The following is a 20,006-nucleotide window of genomic DNA, read 5'->3' on the forward strand; positions in this document are numbered from 1 at the left end:
ACAACACAAAACTTCTAATGACTGTTAGAAATGTGTGAAGTTAAAGAGCCACCCGTTCTGATTCCCAGCAGCTTTACCAGCCAGGCATAAAGTGTGCCAAACCAACTTGTTTTCTAGCTTAATTTGAGACTGTGAGTGATCAAGAATGAATTGCCTGCTGGTATTTAGTGTTTTTAATTAATTGTTAAAACACTCTAATCAAGTGAATTAGCACTGAGGTTGCAGTAGTTTAAGCCTGATTCCTTAACAAGACTGCTACCAGTTGAAATGCAAAACACTTAATCTCGCAAAATAGCTCAAAATTGAACCAAGTAATTTAGAGGATAACATTGCATGTCAAGAAATGTTATACAAACGAGGCCCTCTGTGTTTTGAGATACTGAGTCATGACTATCACAGATGGATTTGCAGGGATTCGATATTACTAACTGAAGACATTGGCAGGTTGGTGAATGTCTGGTTGACGTTTAGTAATGCAAAACATTCAGCATCCATCAGCAGCCTTGTGTCCTGTTCAGCGTATTCTTAAATGGGACGCTGAACCCCAGCAAGTTCTAAGGTTATAGGGAGGACTGAAAACCCTTCCCTCCAGTCAATATATGAGCAGTCTGTTCTTAGGCAAGCGCAGAGAGTATTGTCTTACCCATCTCACATCCTCCACTATGAGCTCTTACCATCTGGCAGACGATACAGAGTCCCCAAATGCAAACTGAACCGTTTTAAAAACTTGTTTGTGCCCACCTCGATCAAAATTAAAAATTTTAAATAATGTTTCTTGAGGCTGTAGGGTTGTGCAATACCGTCATGGTGTTCTTAATCTTATTTTTATCTCTTATTTATGCTGTTTTATATAGATCTTGTGCAATATGGGTAATGTGCAATATATGTTGTTTGTGGTTTACATTATGTGTTTTTCTGTTTACATGTGGATTGTTGTTTGCTTTTAATGTTTCTATTTATTGATGCTGCTGTGGAGGCAGCTGGTGGTGTGCAGCACTGAGTCCAAGACAAATTTCCCCAAGGGGACAATAAAGTGTATTATATCGTAAGTTCAGATATGCTCTCTGGAAGTTGAAGGCATTCTGGGAAATGTAGGAAATTATTAAGTAAAGAATAAGTTAAGGTTAATACAGAGTGGACGTACCAGAAGGTATATTTTATTCTTATTTTTATTTGAAGGGAAGAAGTTCTCACTCACTGTTGAAAGACTCCATGTGAAAAATGAATCTATACTGACATCATGTGGTTGAAATGGGGCATCACAGGCCATGTTAGGCTGCATGTCATTCACTGTACAATATAACTGCAATCTAAGCACAGAAAAGCAACAGAAAGAGAGAAGAAATATTTTAAATGAATAAACTTAGTGACTGTGTATGTGTTTTTATGTATTTCCAGAGCAACCAGAGGCTGAGCAGCAGTCAGTCCAGCCAGTCTCTGTCCACTCCAGTGGTCTCCATCACCACACCCAGTCTGTCTCACCAGAGTCTGGTCTACTCCGGCATCAGCTCTGCATACAACAACGGTACCTGATGATTATTATTAGGATTTGTATTGTATTGCTGTCATTAGCGTAGCTCCTGAGGACCCCAAGACATTGAAATGTTGCTGTTGTTCTTTATTTTTTTTGCTTCATTTCATTTAATGGATAGGTTAGATTATCATTTATGTGCTGTTGCACTTCAAATGAGAGAACAGGATAAACAGAATAACACGTAATATCTACCTTATTGTCTGAAGAACAGGACTGTGAGTTCTTAGCATTAAGCTACATAAGGAAGGCAGCTATTTTGGACATTTTGTTAGGGTTTTACTAACTGTATCTGTATTTTGAAATAATGCAAAGATATATAGATATGTATTAGGATAGTCAGTATCTTTAAATATGATGATTTTTATCCAAAATTAAATTTGGGCCATCAGGGGACACTAAAGCTCTCCAGTGAAAGTTAGTGAGAGTGAAAGTTTCAGATGGTTTAAGCATTATGTGAGTTTCACAGAAGCTTTTAAGACTGATACTGAATCAAAGAAGACAGGCTTGATATATCAGTTTTGTTTGCTATCATGCTTACATGTCGTCTCTTAGATTACTCCCTGAACAGTGCGGAGCTGTCGGGATTCAGCTCCCCTACAGGCCCCTCTTTGGGCTCAATGGCGACATGGCAGCAACACCAGCTGGGCTCACTGGGGTAAGTACCGGACACTGTTAACCTTTCTCTCTTAAAGGTATAATATGCAATAATTAACTAAAAAACAATGCATGGACTGATACAAAAATAATCGCTCTCAGTCATCACTTATGCCCCACTAGAAATGTGTGGCGGTGTCTGTTTCTGCAGAGACCCTACAGCCCTTTGCCTGTATTCTCTCTTTTCTTCTTATTTTGCTTTACTCTGGATGCTTCTGGGCGTCTGCAAACAGCCTCTGGGCCCCACGTGGGGGTGTAACCTTCAGCCAAGAACAGCGCGCAGGGTGTACAGCCCGTTCAGCTGGTCCAATCTCGCGGCTGTGTCACACCCCTCGGCTTCTAATACCGACTCACGAGTCCCTGTTTATTCTGTTAGATACAAAGCGTCCGTATTTCACGAATGAGAACGGGGTTGTGTTATGTGCATGTGTTCCAGTGATCCCCCCTGCTCCTCTCTGTGCTGTAAGTGCAGCTATGATCTATGTGTGTCTGTAGTTTGACGAGAGCAGCGCTGAACCACAGCCAGAGTTGTGCAGAGTTAGTTGTGTGTTTTAGAACATAACCGCCGGGAAACAATCAGAAAATAACGTTCTTGCTCTCTTCAGTCACTCTATAACTCACTCGACCATCACTGATCTCTCTCTCTCTCCCTCTCGGCTCGTTGAACTGTGGAGGTGAGGCCAACTTTGAATGCTGTGTGTTTACACACAGCAACCGACAAGTTCCATATTATTCCTTTAATGACTCATAACAGGTTTTACAGTTTCACAGTTTGTTAACACAGTTTATTTACACTAAGTTAAAATCACCTGACATATACAGTGTATAAAACAGATAAAGTAATGATGTACAGTAGATGACAGAGATGTGATGTGACTTGGTAATGAAGAGAGAGGCTACTGACTTGAGGCATATTATTGCAGGACAAATATGAGATTCTACTACTGATGGCAACTTCACATTGAAGTTAAGTGGTGGAGGAATTATTCAGATCCTTGACTTCAATTAATTAAAGTAACTATAAAAATTCTCCATTATAACTTAAAGCAAGGCTATGTAACTTTTGCTTAACCGCGGCCACTGTGGCCACAAGTGACAGTTACAGGATAATGGTGAATGTTAAACTATAGATCATCTTGCAGTGTACCCCACCTTCGCCCAATGTCAGCTGGGATTTGCTCCAGCCCCCCGCGGCCCTGAATAGGATAAGTGGTTACTGATAATGGATGGATGGGTATTGGAACGCACCATTTGTCTGCAGACTTAATCCACAGTAACAGCCATAAAACATCCTCTTCCTCTGTCCCTCCTTCTGTATAGGTCGGGGAGCTCCAGTCTCTCCATCAACACCAACCACAACATCAACATCAAAGCTGAGCCAATCTCCCCACCCCGCGACCACCTCAGCCAATCAGGGTACATGACCCAGGCTCATGCCTCTCTTCATCCTCACTTATCCGCCAGAGCAGAGATAGGGAGGTCTCCTGCAGACAGCGTCAGCTCCTCCTGCAGCTCCCACGAGGGTGGCAGCGACCGGGACGAGCAGCAGCAGCAGCAGCGGCTGGACTTCCACCCGCTCCCCGTGGGTCGGTCAGAGGGCAGGGACAGTCCGACGGTCAAACGAATCCGAATGGACAACTGGGTGACATAGACCCTTAGAGTCACATGACGACACAACACCAGGAAGGACACTGTTATGCAAATGAAATGTGGATTGTATTGATGTGTTCTGTAATTTTGATTAAGTTATCTTTGTTTTTTGTTTTAATTTGGTGGTCAGATTTTTCAGAAAGGTTGAGCAAAATTGGTCTGAAAATTCTGGATCTGCCAGAATTATTTCATCTTCTTCAGTGGTACTTAAAACACAACATGCCGTCCTTTTATAATATAAATCGTTTAAGCATCACAGACTGATCATGTGGGTCCAATTGCAGTACAATCTGTCATTTTCTTATCCAGTGGGATGCAGTACTGTGCACAGAAGAAGTGAGATTAGTGTTGTCTGTCAGTCTTGTGGCTTCATGACTTTGGTGGTAAAGCAGTGAAGTGCTTCTGGGTGTCCCCCACTGGGTGTCACCCAAATCATGTCTGATCTTCTCAGGGTTTGAAACATTGAACGAGTCCAACATGAAAGCAATACTCCCTCCACATCGTCCCTGTTACTCCTCTTTATAAAAAAAACCACTTATTTATATCAGCCAAAGCAGTATGCTGTTTTTATGTTGTGTGTGTTTTTATATTGTGCACAGAATAAGACAATATTTCATTCAGATTGAAAACTGAAAGCCATGGACACTTGTTCTGTATGTACTACCGAAGTATGTTGTTATTGTTTTGTATATACTATCTTTAATATATAACCCTTTTGGTGTAACTATATATTGTTGATCTGTCTATCTGTATTTATCTGAGTGAAATACGGCACCTCTACCAGATTCTACAAAAACATATTTTTGTGGATGATTGCCACATTTATGAGTTATTTCCTTACTCATATCTTTTTTCTTTTTTTCTGTTGGATACGTTTTGTGAAGTACGCCATGCTGCACTATCTTGAAACCAGCTGTGCATTGCAATACTCCTACTACCATACTATTTAGTACACCAGAAAAAGATTTAGTATGTCCCAATACATAGTATGTCCAATGCAGAACGCCAACAATACCAGGATGTCCTAATGCATCCGGTCGCATTTTGCAGCCTGCAAGTCAGCATGCTTTTCTGGCTATTCTGACCCACAAACCTCTGAGCATAGGGTCAAAGTTCAAGGTGTTGTGTTATGAAAAAGTAGTATGTCCCAATTGTATGCATACTGCATTCAACAGTACGTACTTTGTAAGGGCATCTGCAGTACGTACTACAAGTAAACAAAGAAAGTATGTGATTTGGAACGTAGCACAGGTCTCCAAAAATATACCGAAAGGTAAATGCTCTCCAGAAAATATTTTTTAATGAACAAAACAAATCTAGCTCTTTAGAAATTATTTTACAAAAGGGATGTGCTATAAAAGACAGAGATGCTAATAGAAAATAATATAAATCTAACTGAAATCTGTTTTATTAATCACAGAAGGAATCTCACATTAACTACAGAGAAACACACAAATACAAAAGTTGGACTTATGTGCGTTTGTACATGAGGTAACTTCCTCTAGTGTGTATTTAAAGGCACAATGAAGGAACTAAACTTGCATACAAAATGAATTTTGAGCAGAAGTTAATATCCCTGATGAATATTTACAGGGTTATGATGTATTTCTCCTTTTATGACTTGTTTTTATAATAAAGATAACTGAAAGGTAATAGTGCTGAGGGATAGGTTGGAGAAATTATATTTCCTCAGGTTCATGGTGATGGGAATTAACTGAACACTTGTGTGACTGAACAGTTTGTGATTAATACTATGCAAATAGAACGTGTGGGTAAGTACGAGGCAGCACATGTGGTGAGGAATGCAAAAGCTGCAGGTAACCACAGTGGCTCCACTGAATGATAGCGTTGATGGGAAGCGTGAGAGTGATGTCGCAGTCGATCATTTTCATTTAATTGTTGGAAGCCAAAAGTGTGATCATGATTAATATTTGATTAATTGTGCAGCCCACTAGATATCTTAAATATATATATATATATATATATATATATATACCAAGATGATGGCAAAAAAACAAAGTAGCAAGTGCTAAAAAAAAGATGACGGCCAAAAACCAAGATGAAGGCCAAAAACCAAGAGAGCAACGGCCAAAAACCAAGATGGGTGACGACACGGTGACTACGTCCACTTCTTATACACATTCTACGATTAGAAGTAGATCCATAAATCAACTGTATCAACTGATATCAGCTTATTAATAATAATAATAATAATAGCTTGGATTTATATAGCGCCTTTCATGAAACCCAAGGACGCTTAACAAAGACATAAATAAACACAACAAATGTAACAGAAGCTAGGGGCCATAGGCCTTGGTGAAGAGGTGGGTTTTGAGGAGTCTTTTGAAGGTGTCCAGAGATGGTGCGTTGCGGAGCTCTATGGGGAGAGAGTTCCAAAGTGTGGGGGCTGTCACACTGAAGGCTCTGTCCCCAAAAGTTCGCATTCTTGTGTGAGGGATGGAGAGCTGACCCGTGCCTGAGGATCTAAGGTTCCGGGGCTGTGTGTAAGGGTGGAGGAGGTTAGATAAATACTGAGGAGCCAGGGCATTGAGGGATTTGTAGGTGAGGAGGAGGATCTTGTAGGTGATGCGGGACTTGACCGGGAGCCAGTGGAGGTGGATGAGGGTGCAGATATATATTGTATCTGTGTTTGGGCGTGAATAGATAGAGATGAAAAGAGCTGAGAGGATGTTTTGTAACACATTCCTGGTGTGCCTTTTTACAGAAGAAAGAAATAGATTACTATTTAGAGTACTATATGTAAGGGAATCAGAATACTTTAAAAGCAACGGTGCATTTTAATGATACCAGCAGCCTTTAAAAACAGTGACTGGTATCTGGACGTGCCAGATGCAGAGGTGAAAAACGTAGAAGGTCCACACACTGTAGCTCCCTTAAAGTGCAATTTATTGGCACATCTTCGTAAGTGACATTTTGAGCACAAGCTCTTCTTCAGACTAAATAAATAATAATATTAACTCATATATACATATGAGTAAACAACAATCTATACAAAAATTCATATACACATTTATAATATAGGCAAGTACCTCTCAAAACAAGAATAACATCAAGCCACTGGCAGTCATACTTTCTATATGGCTAGAGTGGAATAGAGGCGTCTCTATATAAAACTAAGATGTACCTCAAAACATATATATGAGTAGGAATCTATACATTTGATCCCATGAATATAAAATGAGAGAGGGAACAACTATAGTTGGAGTAAGTGTCCACATAAATAATTAGCATGGTTAGCACAAGAATCACTATATCACTTCCAGATGCAGAGAGGTGACCATAAATGGAAAATGTGGCGACAAATACAGTTGTGCAAATCACAACTGTGAAGGAAGTCATGGTGCTTGGTTCTTGGGAATGCAAGATTGAGACGATAAAAGGAAAAAAAATCTCTGTTGAGAGTCAATTTGGCTAAGAACAGAGGAAGGGCCGACAATGATAGCATCAGTAGACTATGTACTCGACTGGTTTGTTGTGATTGTTAGACTACAATAGACTGCTGCTGCAAGCAGAAAGGAAAGTTCACTGAGGATGTAGGCTGGGTAAGTCACATGTCTAGAAATCAAACCTGGCTTAAATGTGGTATGATGATGATTGTGTGAAAAGATAATAGTGTTTAGAGGTCACGCCTTGGAGAAAAGAAAAGTTTTTCTTTAAGCAGCACCATTGATGAAATAATAGTCCGGTGGTATATTATTTGATACCATATCATGTCAGTCTAAATTAATGATTAAAGCATAAACTTAAATGGTAACAGCAACTGGATTATTTACCCAAAATAAAATCTAGAGAGCACTTAACTTACATGTTGTGCTACTACATTCCTGCTAATTAGCAAATTGTTGCATTAAAATAAGACTTAAAATAAGGTTCTTCTTCACCTGAATTCAGCGCGTTTTCGTTTCGCAGAGTTTTCTATGAGTGGAGCGCGCATTTTAAACGTCAATATCGCAGTTGATCATGTTCATTAAATTGCGGGAAGCCAAAATCCCTTTTGGTCGTCATCTTGGCGAAGGCCAAAAACCAAGATGGTGCGACCGAAAACAAGATGACGGCCAAAAACCAAGAAAGTGACGGCCAAAAAGCAAGATGGCAACGGCCAAAAACCAAGAAGGCAACGGCCAAATACCAAGATTGCAACAGCCAAAAACCAAGATGATGACCAAAAACCAAGATGGTGACAGCTAAAACGGCAGTCCACAAACCAATGGGTGATGTCAATGGGCTTATTGCAGATATATATCATATCTGTGTTTATAGTAACAAGAAATTGCAACACAGAAATGTCGAACTATGTTTGAGGTGATTTAGAAACTATGTTGATATTGTGTGTATACATGCCTGACAACTATAACACCATATTATTAGCAGTGGTGGACTGTAACTAAGTACATTTACTCAAGTACTGCCATTTTGACATACTTATACTTTATATTATTTTTTCTCTTTATTTTCTAGACGTCTCTTGGGTGAACGCGCTCGCAGGAAGCTCGGGCTTTTATTTTGAAAGTGTTAATCTCCACTGGGTTGTGTGTGTGGTGTAATGATGTTTGACGCTCACTCTGAGAGAGGAGGAGGAAGTCTGTTAAAGACACATTATCATTACAGTCATGTTCTGAGCGGCTGCTCGTCGTGTTTCTAATAACTCTAATGTTTAGCAGCCATGAGGGGAATGATAAACACTCATCATAGGATCTAAACAGCGAGAAAGAAAAGGTAAAAGTTAACTTATTATTCTGTTTTTCTAGCGGGGAAGTTTAGTTACCTGGGGGGGTCTTTCTTTGAGGTGGGGCTGCTCAGGTGAGCTCCTTCCTGTCTGGACACATTTCCTCAGGTGAGAACTATCAGTGACCTCTATTTGATTTGTTAACTAGTTCTTGTTACCTCGTGGTAGTTTTTAAATTGCACATCTGTGTGTGGAAAGATTGTCAAACTCTTAATCAAACAAAACTAAACTAATCTTAGTCACCTGTCTAGTAAAAGTTGCCACTGTGAAGTTTGATATCAAGTTTTAAAAATTGTTCTTCAATGTGTGTTACATGCCGAATTAAAGATAAACCCCCATCCACTCACTCAAAGTTTTGAGATGCAATATTATTATCATTTATTTTTGTTATACAGGCAGGATAATATTAATTGCAAGGTTTTTTAAATGGGGCTTTGTAAGCAATGCGTCTCTAGTGAGACACAGCCAGATGTTGCCACTGTGAAGTTTGATGTCAAGTTTTAAACTTTGTTCTTCAAAGTGTGTTACATGCCGAATTAAAGATAAACCCCCCCATACACTCCATTAAAGTTTTGAGATGCAATATTATTATCATGTATCTTTTCCTACAGGCAGGATAATATTAATTCTAAGGTTTTTAAATGGGGCTTTGCTTGGATAGATGGGCTATGTGGCTGTGTCTCTAGTGAGACACACAGCCAGATGTTGCCACTGTGAAGTTTGATATCAAGTTTTAAAACTTTGCTCTTCAATGTGTGTTAAATGCCGGATTAAAGATAAACCCCCATTGACTCACTTAAAGTTTTGAGATGAAATATTATTATCATTTATCTTTTCCTACAGGCAGGATAATGTTAATTTCAAGGTTTTTTAAATGGGGCTTTGCTATGTGGCTGTCTCTAGGGAGACACACAGCAAGAAGTTGCCACTGTGAAGTTTGATATCAAGTTTTAAAACTTGTTCTGCAATGTGTGATACATGCCGGATTAAAGATAAACCCCCATTGACTAACTTAAAGTTTTGAGATGAAATATTATTATCATTTATCTTTTCCTACAGGCAGGATAATGTTATTTACAAGGTTTTTTAAGTGGGGCTTTGCGTGGGTAGGTAGATAGATGGGCTTTTTCAGGTGATGTCTACAGGGCCAATATTTGGAGAATTAACTAGGCCAAATAAAGTTTCACTAACTCTGGATGCAGATTGAAACCTATTTGAGGTTATGACCTACTTAAAAGGGGTATTTCCCCCACAGAAATGCTAGCATGTTATTGACCCACAGGTCTTGTTTATGTTTTCACAGCATACAAACAAACCTAACCACTACACTGACATCCACTAGAAGGGTAGATTTCTCACAGAAAGCATGTGTTATTTTATTCTTTCATGAGTTTCTTTTCTGCAGTAAGCTATAGTCGTGCTTCATACATCAAAGTGTAGAAACCACAAACTGTGAAAGAGTTTCAGGAAATAGCTTCTAGTCTAATCAAGACAGGACTGTGATGCAGTTGCTCAACGGCCTGCAGACTGTGAGAAAAAGAAAACCTAAAATGCACAAATATGACTGCTACCATGTCAGTTTTTTTTTACATATGATTATCTGGTATTTGCAATTCTTAGAGAGGTAATTTCAAAATTGGAACAGTTTGTTCATCTTTAAATCTCTAAAATTAGAGGATCCATTCTACAAAAGTGCTTCATGTTTAACAACAGATTAACCCAGTATCATCTTAAAGGGGACATATCGTGCTCATTTTCAGGTTCATACTTGTGTTTTGTGTTTCTACTAGAACATGTTCACATGCTTTAATGTTTAAAAATAACTTTATTTTCCTCATAGTGTCTGCCTGAATATGCCTGTATTTACCCGCTGTCTAAAACGCTCCGTTTTAGTGCATTTCAATGGAATTGCAACAGAGTTGCGTTGCCTGGCAACAGTTTGGGTTCATGTTTACTTCCTGTCAGCTGATGTCATTCACATACACTGCAACGGGAAATAAACTGGGACCCATTTAGAATATTTACGTTTAAAACTGTGAAATGGTCTAAATATTGTAGATTTGTGACATCATAAATGGACAGAAATCCTGATGGCTTGTTTCAAAAGCTCAGTTTCTGAATACGGGCTGTGTGTATTTCTCTGTGGATTAAGCGTTTCGATACTTTTACAGTATTTATATATCACTTAAACCTGCTTAATAATATAAAAGCCATGAAAATGTCAGTTTTTACAATATGGGACCTTTAAAATGCTACCATTCGTTATCAGACAAATCTGTGTCTGTGTTTATTCACAGTGTTTTGGTGACCTCATTTGGGGATGAAAGTAGAAATACAGTAGATGACGTGCATAGTTTTCTTACCGTCATCAGTACATGTGTCAGCCTGCTCCTGGCAGTACATATAATAACAATGATCGAGGCTTTCTGCATGCAGAGTCCCATCATGTTCCCAGTCATAGCCTACTTATTTGTGGCGGTACAACCCCAAATGTGTATTTTTCCATTTCATGTTTCAGTATCATATCATATAGAGCATTTCATCAGTTCATAGCTCTTTTATAGAGTCCTCTCTACTTTGCAGTGGTCACTGTTCAGGCTCAGTCATCTTTCTTTCACTTGTATTACATAAGTACATACTTGTGTTATCAGTAGAATCAACAGTCTTTTAAGGATTGCGTGTTATGATTAGATGCATGTCATAATATATTACGACGGAGTATTTGGGCCACATTAAGGGGGAAAAAAAGAAATCTGAGATTTTGAGAATAAAGTCATAACTTTACTAGAAAAAAAGTTGTATTATGAGTGTAAAGTCATAATATTATAAAGTAGTAATTTTACGTGTTATTTTAGAGGGGAAATAGAGCACCGTGCCACCTGTGTGAAAATGAGGAACGTGGAGCATCTTGTGAAGTTATACTTTAGTTTAGGTTTCACAAATAACAAAATACTTAATCTTTTGGCACATCAGCACCACATTATCAGGTATCAGATATCGGGTACATTATCAAGTATCAGGACCTTGAAAAGATTGTGCAAGAACCTGCATTTATTCCGAAGAAAGAACCACACGGACCTGATGGGGAAATTGCCTCTTTCGTGGAGGAGGAAATTACTTTTTTTCTTGTAAAGTTATGACTTTATTCTCATAACATTACAAACTTTTTTTCTCATAAAGTTGACTTTATCCTCATAATATTACAGCTTTTTTTCTTGTAAAGTTATGACTTTATTCTCGTAATATTACGACCTTTTTTCTCGTAGTCATGATTTTTTTCTCGTAAAGTTATGACTTTATTATCATTAAATTATGACTTTTTTATCGTAATATTATCACTTTATTCTCGAAATCTCCGATTAATTTTTTTTCCCCCTAATACTCCGTCGTAATATATCATTTTATTAAATAGAATTATAGACTCTTATATAACATTATTTTGTATATATTACAAATACTGACTGGTTTGTTTGTTCGCTTCTGTCCAACATACTCCCACTGCCACTTTCTATGATTAACAAGTGCTATTTACTTACTTATTTTTTTACTTATTACTTCAGAGCACTAGTCTTGGTCATTTTACATTTTATTTTTCCATTTTTTTCCATTCATTATCGTGTTCGCTTTACAGGCGTGTTTGTTTAACGCTGTGACCTTTGACCTCTGAACTATTGGTTGCTTGTTCATCGTAATCTCGGAGACCAATCTTGTTTTTTCTGGCCACCTCGCTGAATTTCTCTTTACGTAAGCGAGTCAGATAAATGACTGAAATGATGTGATGTGATGTTAGTGAGACGGGTTTCTGGACAAGGTTGTCTGCAGAAAGGATGGATGCTTCGGCAGTGTCACCTTGAACTTGGCTGGCTTTGCGTTCCGGCCTTCCTGTGTCCTCCACAGATTGGGCTTGCAGTAGTGAATCAAGGCTGGTCAGAACATATCTGGCCAGCTGTGGAGTCTGTGCATTCAAATTGTGTCTGTTTAGCTCAGGTTAAGTCTGGCTGACCCTCTCAGCTCTGCGGCCATCTGGTTGTATATCTCAGTTACATGATTAGACCAGTGCCAATGGACTGTTAATGATTTCAGGACCACACCTACGGTACACAATTTAAGCTTTGCTCATTTTGTAGTCAAATTAATGGTTCAGTGTCACGCTACAGTAGTACTGTACACGTAGTTATTGTGGTCATTTTGTGCTCCCATGATGCTCTCTGTTAATCCCTCTGGATGGTGTAATAGTTCACAAATGGGCTGTTAACCCTCTGAGACCCACAATAGACCCTTTTTTGTCTTTTTTAGGGGGTACAGGGGGTCTTTAAGGGAAGATAACAAGTCAACAGTAGCTGTCACATAGAAGTGGAGTACATCATCTGAAAGCTGGGAACCAGAAGATTAATTTGAGCTGCAGCTCAGCACTGTGAGTCAAGTTGTTCTAGTCATAAATCAGATATAAACATAAATTAATTAATTAAAATATATTGAGTGTATAAAGGTTTAGAACATTATGATGAATGTATATGATGTCCATTCCCATGCTCACTTGTGTCTCATAAGGTTGATACCATTTGTTACACAGATTTGGTGCAAAATTGAACTGTTTTTTACCGCTCGAGAATTGATAAAAGTTATCAATAATCCCTCCAAAGTACCACATTAATACATGGAGGAACATGAGGAACACCATACAAAAAGCCATGCTGTGTTTTGGTGTCAAAAACTTTTTACATTTTGAGATTTCTGCGAGAATTGCATTTTTCGGCGATTGGATGGCGAACCCTTCTGTTGTGTAAACTGCTCAGAAACCCCCTTATTGTCAATCTAGCTAGGAAAGCCATCCATCCTCTGAATGCTCTAGGTCTCTAGTTTATGGCTGTAAAGTTTCATGAGGCTGTGATTATCCTAGAGGTCACCACAGGTCATTTTATACAGTGAGGTCAAGTAAAAAGAAAACTCTCTCACTACAATGAAATGGCTACTATGAGGACTAGCATCATTACACATTAATACAATTGGGCTCATTGGATACACAAGAGTCTCAGCTTTACAGTGATACCCAATTTATGTAATTCCAAGACTGTTTAGGGACCCCAGAATGCAGAAATATTCAAATGCACCATTTTAGAATAGGCAAAAATAACACATTTATACTGCATCAAAAAAACTGCATGTGATTATCGTAAAGTGGGTATGTCTGTAAAGGGGAGACTCGTAGGTATCCATAGAACCCATTTTCATTCACATATCTTGAGGTCAGAGGTCACTGGGTCATACCGTTTTTTCCTTGCCAAAATGTAGCCGTTATTTAGCCTCCTTCCCGACAAGCTAGCATGACATGGTGGATACCAATGGATTCCTTAGGCTTTTTAGTTTCATAAGATATCTGTAGCTCTAAAACTGAATCTGCTGGAGCCTCTGAAAGACAGTAAAGTTGGTCGGGATCACCTGCGGTTAAGGTTATTGGGACTATTCAGAGATTCATTGATGTGGAGGGTCTTTGTCTGAAGACTGCAGAGTGCAGCTAAGGTCCACCTAAGCACTACAGTCTCAGTCAGTAACCCAAGTGTGCTTGAGAATAAGTAATGTAGATGTTGGCTAGAACTGTCCATATTATTTGGCTAAAACATCTGCTAAATGCCTGTCCTGACATTTTACATGGTCTTTCTGGGGTCATAGACATTGACCTTTGACCTCATTTCTGTTGGTTGCTTGTAAAGTTGTTGATCCTAGAATATAAATTGTATTGTAAGATGCTCTGACATGTGTAAGTAGTGAAACACCCTACCAATGAAATGCAATGACGAGCTATTAGCCAGGTAGCCAGTAGTGCAGGTTAGCCTAACTGGTTTGACTTCTGTGACCACTAATAATGGTAGTAGGTGAAAGACATTCCAGTTTTCTGTTTTCAAACTGGAAATACAGACGGGTGCTCCCTTCAGGGCTCCCTTTTCTGGATTACCAGGTCAATACCAGGTCATTTATCATGTAAGTCAGTCATGATTTTAGTTTCGGTTATTAATAAATAGCAATAGAAGCATCATTTAAAGGATCTTGACTAATGAAGTAGGGAGTTTTAAAGTGAAAATGCTTGGAACAACAACTGTGCGCTCCAGACTTAATCACTTAGATCCTGTCTCAATTGTCTGCTGTTCAACCTCGTCAAACTGGACTGAAGGGTTCAACAGAACGTGACTCGCGCTTTTATCAAATACAGAAAGATGTTGATTATAGTTGTGTTTCATCGCCAGCAAATGTTTTGGCCACTTGGGGGTAGCGGAAACAAGCTGATTACACAACATTGACATATTAAAGCCTTATAAAGTTGATATGGTGAACTTGTTTACAGCTGCTTATTTACACATCCGGCAAACACAGAGCAACATCATGTGGTATTTCTGTCCACCTGACCCAGATATATACAGAGTTACAGAGCTCTGCAAAGGACTGTTGGCCTTCATACATACCTCCCTCACTTGTGTTGTTGGATCAGGAGGTGGAGGAGGATATGGGTGAAATGATTAATCAGCCGTAATCTTTGGAAATGTAAACAAAGTTTTTGCCGACTGAAATCCAAATACACACTTCCTACTAATAGATCGCTCTGCCAGCTACCTAAAAACTCCACTGAGTTTTTCTATGATGGATGGCGTTGGCTTCTCACTCCAAATCACATTTGATTGGATACATTTATGTAAACCCCCGAGTTCAAGACTAGTCACCAAAAATAGTTTGTTTTTCAGTAAAAGAAAAGAGAGGGATTTTAATATAAAAATACTCAAAAAAGATATTTTGAGACATGGACATTGCAAAATGTATTTTTTTCATTTCGCTGTGGCCTCAAAGTTTTAGTTAAACCTGCAGTAGGCAGAATATTTTTGGCATTATTGGGCAAAATTTCCATAATAACCTTTCAGCATATTGTAATTCAAGTGTTCTGAGAGAAAACTAGACTTCTGCACCTCCTCATGGCTCTGTCTTTAGGCTTTCAAAAATCTAATCTGTGATGGGAGACTTTGGCCAATCACAGGTCATTTCTGAGAGAGAGCGTTCCTATTGGCTGTTCATTCAACGGAGGTAGCTTTCAATCACTCCCAAACTCCGATAAAACGGTCAAACTACGCAGCGCTGATCAAATATGATATATATATATTCTGTTACTGTAATGCCTGTTTCTCTCCTCAAATGTTTTCATAAACATCTTGTAGAACACTTGCTTAGCTTTAAAATGAGAAAGTTTGCTCCGGCTGGTGGGTGGTGCTTGTTATTTCCTCAACAGATCTCAACATGGCTGCCAGGTCACAAACTTTCTAATTTTACAGCTAAACAGTACACTACAAGATGTTTCTGAAAACATTTGAGGTGAAAAATAGGCATTACAGTAACAGAATATTGATTCATATTTGATCAGCGCTGCCTAGTTTGACCGTTTAATCGGAGTTTGCGAGTGATTGACAGCTACTCATAGATGACATGCTTTAGCTCGGCTCTGATTGGTTGTTTTCCTCCGGTCTGTGAAATCTTGCAGATGCCGTTAGGAGCACCGGAGGACACCGGAGGACACCGTAGGACACAGAGGGACATGATTTTTTTTGTCTTTTTTGTCTGTCTCATGCACTACTGTCAGGATACAGTGACACAGATAACATCATACTTGCTCCAACCTGCCAACTCCAGCTTTAACCTCAACATTTCGTAACCATTTCAACACAAGTATCTGTTGAAACACTAGTGGGCCGGTAGATCTAACAAAATTGTCTACTTGAGATAAACTATTCCTCTCAGTCAATCGTCACTTGAATAATCGACAGAGCCGCTGTCGGGACTTTCGGTGGCCATCACGCTTTTCCTCTGCCTGCTGTCCCTTTCAGTGATCCACCATCTAATCCTTGTATTTGGGTCAGGCTAGAGAATTGTGAATTCCAGGATATGAGTCATTCATTTTTACTCATTTTCTCCAAACTAGACATAGAGATAAGTGGTTGTAGACTAATTCCTGGGGAAACTACTTGAGCCCACCTCTAGCTATGACTGTTAATACTGAAAATACCTTTTGGAAATAAATCTGTCTGTGAAAACTTTGATTACCTGCCGTATTTATTAATGTTGTACTGTGTTATCGGTGTGAGATTAGGTGTTTTAAAACTTCGACTCTCATTTTCAAGTGGTATTTTCTGTCATCTCTGCGGGTTTTTGTAAACACTGATTCTTGTCTTGTCCTGCCACTTCCCGCCTGTCTTCCTCCACTTCCTCTTACCAGCTGATAACATGGCAGTTCATTGGTCAAAGTTAATGACAATACAAAGTATGAGGCCAGTAAGAGGATTATGTGGCTGCTGCTGCTTTACAAAAATCAGGTTTTGCCAGAAGCAGCTCTGCGTAGGTGCTGCTGCTGTTTATATTGCAGAGATCATTTAGAGAGATGACAGCTTAAAGCATTAATGACGCATCACAATATGCACCGGCTGCTTTGCATGCCCGCTGTTTGGTCCTTTTCATTTTAAATGGAGATTGTCTTAACATAATCAGAGTGACTTTGCAGTGCATGGTGAACTGTGAATGAACGATGGATGACTCAGCTGAATACATGCACTGTTTCAGGAACAAGCCATTAAAGACATTGTAGTGTATTGGCTGCGTTCCAAAAATGTGAATGTTTTTACTAATAATCACATTAGGTAAATCTGCACAGTTTGATGCAAAGCAGTTCATCGGCATTTCATGAAAGACTTCCTCCGTCACCTTGAGCCAGAGGTGTGGATTAAAATATTTTAATTTTTACTGCTATGTATTGTTGTAATTATTTTTATCCACCTGTTTCATGGATAAAATAACAGGAATATCTTACAAGAACACTTGTAAATGTTAATTTAACCTTTAGCTCTGACCTGTGTGTCCCTAACTGAATTCTGGGGTGAATCTAATGTCTGGTGGGAAATGTTCCCATGTGGCCAAATGAAGCATCAGTGACGTTTTAAACTGAATCTTAAATGGCACTCCACCCAGAGTATATATGTTTTTATAATAATTTAGCAACAAATTATATATTTATAATGAAGAGGATGAGTCTTCTTTTTCATCCAAATGTTTTATCATTTTATTAGTGTTCCCGGCGTCAATGGACAATTTGCGTTAACGGCAGGGTGGGCGATCTTGAGAAACTAACAAAAGTACACTAGATTTTTAAAAATGATCCAGCCAAAAAAACGAGCCCAGTGCTGCCAACTCTTTTCCAATTAAAGTAGCGAGCAGCACTAGCTTCAAAAGTCACTAAATTCGGCAAAGTCGGCAACACTGACCGTCGCTTCAGGCCTCCCTCCAAAGACACTCCCCCCAAATTATCATTCATTCATTTCATTCATTCATTCATCATCCATAACCGCTTATCCTATTTAGGGTCGCGGGGGGGGCTGGGGCCAATCCCAGCTGACATTGGACAAAGGCGGGGTACAGTCTGGGCAGGTCGCCAGCCTATCACAGGGCTCCAAAATTATCATAATGAACATAAACATATCATCGTATCTTCCTTTAAATCTCTTCTTAAGACTCACTTTTATATTATGGCTTTTTCTTAACTGATGGTACATTGTTGTAACTATTTATATTATATTATTTTGTATTTTTATAATTTTATTTTGTTTAGATTAAGTTCTGAGTGTTAATTACTTTTATCATGCTTTTATTGTAAAGCACCTGTTTTGAAAGGTTATTATTACCTCCGCCAAGCATGGATGTATTAAAAGAACTGGATACAGCGTTAGAGGCGGGGCCCCGATCATTCCTATGAGAGTTGCACATTGGCGCATGAAGCCTAAATGGCTCGACTTCGGTCTGGAAAAGTACCCGGATCTTGGCGGAGTAGCGCCTGAGATGATTGGCGGAGTAGCGTCCACTCGGTCACATGACTTGGTCACGGGGTCCCAACATCACGTTGTCGTCACGGCTTGCGCTCCAGCCTCAGTCTGGGTCTCACTCACATGAACGGAGGAAGAGAAATAACTCTGGATTCAGCTATTAGTGCGTTTTACACCTTTAAAAACTTTAAAAGAAAAAAGTGGTAGATGACGGGATGAGAGACAACATAGTGTAACGTCATACGGACATACAACAAGGCTACTGATTGAGAGGCATCCGCCGATACGTTACACGGAAACACACTGTGTTAATAATAAGCCGGCCACCTCACGGTACCGCCAGCTGTGAGCTGTGATATGTTTTTAAAGTCAGGCACCTTGGCGGAGGTCTGCGCTCTCCGAGTGCCATTATTATTATAATGAACGTGAACAGCGAACATGGCTATTGTTAGTACTAACAGCTGTCAAGCTAGCAGCAACAGATACTGGATTTTTTCTTTTTTTTTTTTTGTCAGAGCATTTGCTTTATTGATTGCTGTCGAGATGTAATGAGAATTTCAACTAATATAACAAAAAAAATTATCTAAAATCTTTACCAACCCTGCCTTTAAGACACAGGCTTACTCTGCATAATGTACACATCAGTGTTCAACCACATCTCGTGGTCTTCTTCAGACCGTCAAAGACTATAGGATGCAGTTGAAAGATTGTATGTGGAGCTTACATTATTTACACAAAGGTCACAAATTATCTTCCATACTCAAGTGTATGAAAGCAATTTCTAATGTGTGTGAAAACAAAAACAATTAGCAGTGTTATTGTATCAATAACACATTCTCCGAGTCATGTTTGCCTCGTAGTTTCCGCATAATTACAGTACATGTTATCATTGTAACTCATGAAAACATGCTAAGCTTGTATTGTAGGCAGGGCCATTTCTGTGTAGTGTGTATGTGTTGTGGCTACTCTCCTATTGATGGAATAATCTTTTATGAGGTTACATACAGCCGGATGAAAAAGCATTTAGGGTCTCATGTGAACGATGCAACTGATCTTCAGGCGTTTTGCTGTCGAGATGGTCTGAAGTCTTTCAAATGTATTTTGTGTTGCATGTTAAGTATTGTATCTGTTCTTTCTGGGTCCACAGTGATAAAACAGTTTCGTCCAAAGGAGAGAATACATGTTGTCATACATCTGATATAAAAATTAATAATTATGTGACTTTACTTAGTATGCTTGATAGAGGGAAAGTATTGAGGACAGTAGTCTATCCATATCACTTTGTATTCTCTTACAGTGAATATAACACAGAACAGACAGACTGTAATTAAGATTATAGTAGGCTATATAGATACTATTCTGTTTGTAAGACTTCCTCTCTTAACCCTAGAGTTTATGGTTATTGTTATTATTATATGATTATCTTGGGCAACATGAGTTAATCATCAACCTCCATAAGACTGTTTACATTCATGTTTGCTACTGAATTTTTCTTTCCTCTTTCCTCATTGAAGCATTTTTTCCTGAATTGAGAATCTTGTGTTAAACAATGAGATCTTTTCTGTAAATACACTGT

General features: G+C 38.9%; 2 protein-coding genes across 6 annotated transcripts in view; both read left to right on the forward strand.

Moving 5' to 3' along the window:
* The window catches only part of LOC119480487 (myocyte-specific enhancer factor 2A-like), a 51,902-nt gene extending 47,520 nt beyond the window's left edge, over positions 1 to 4,382 (forward strand). For 2 of the 3 annotated variants that reach the window (XM_037756793.1, XM_037756805.1), the window contains exons 8-10: positions 1,399 to 1,525; positions 2,087 to 2,189; positions 3,509 to 3,839. In XM_037756793.1, coding sequence (XP_037612721.1) covers positions 1,399 to 1,525; positions 2,087 to 2,189; positions 3,509 to 3,839 — 561 coding nt within the window. Of the gene's footprint in view, positions 1 to 1,398; positions 1,526 to 2,086; positions 2,190 to 3,508 lie in introns of all 3 variants that reach the window. The other variant, XM_037756785.1, reaches the window with a different exon arrangement.
* Positions 4,383 to 8,418: 4,036 nt separating this feature from the next.
* LOC119475933 (multiple C2 and transmembrane domain-containing protein 2-like) overlaps positions 8,419 to 20,006 on the forward strand; it is a 47,819-nt gene continuing 36,231 nt past the window's right edge. For 2 of the 3 annotated variants that reach the window (XM_037749074.1, XM_037749091.1), the window contains exon 1: positions 8,419 to 8,693. The gene's annotated coding sequence lies outside the window, so the exon portion shown is untranslated. The remainder of the gene's footprint in view (positions 8,694 to 20,006) is intronic. The other variant, XM_037749082.1, reaches the window with a different exon arrangement.

This window comes from Sebastes umbrosus, chromosome 2, assembly GCF_015220745.1.
Source record: "Sebastes umbrosus isolate fSebUmb1 chromosome 2, fSebUmb1.pri, whole genome shotgun sequence".
In the NCBI taxonomy this organism is placed as follows: domain Eukaryota; kingdom Metazoa; phylum Chordata; class Actinopteri; order Perciformes; family Sebastidae; genus Sebastes; species Sebastes umbrosus.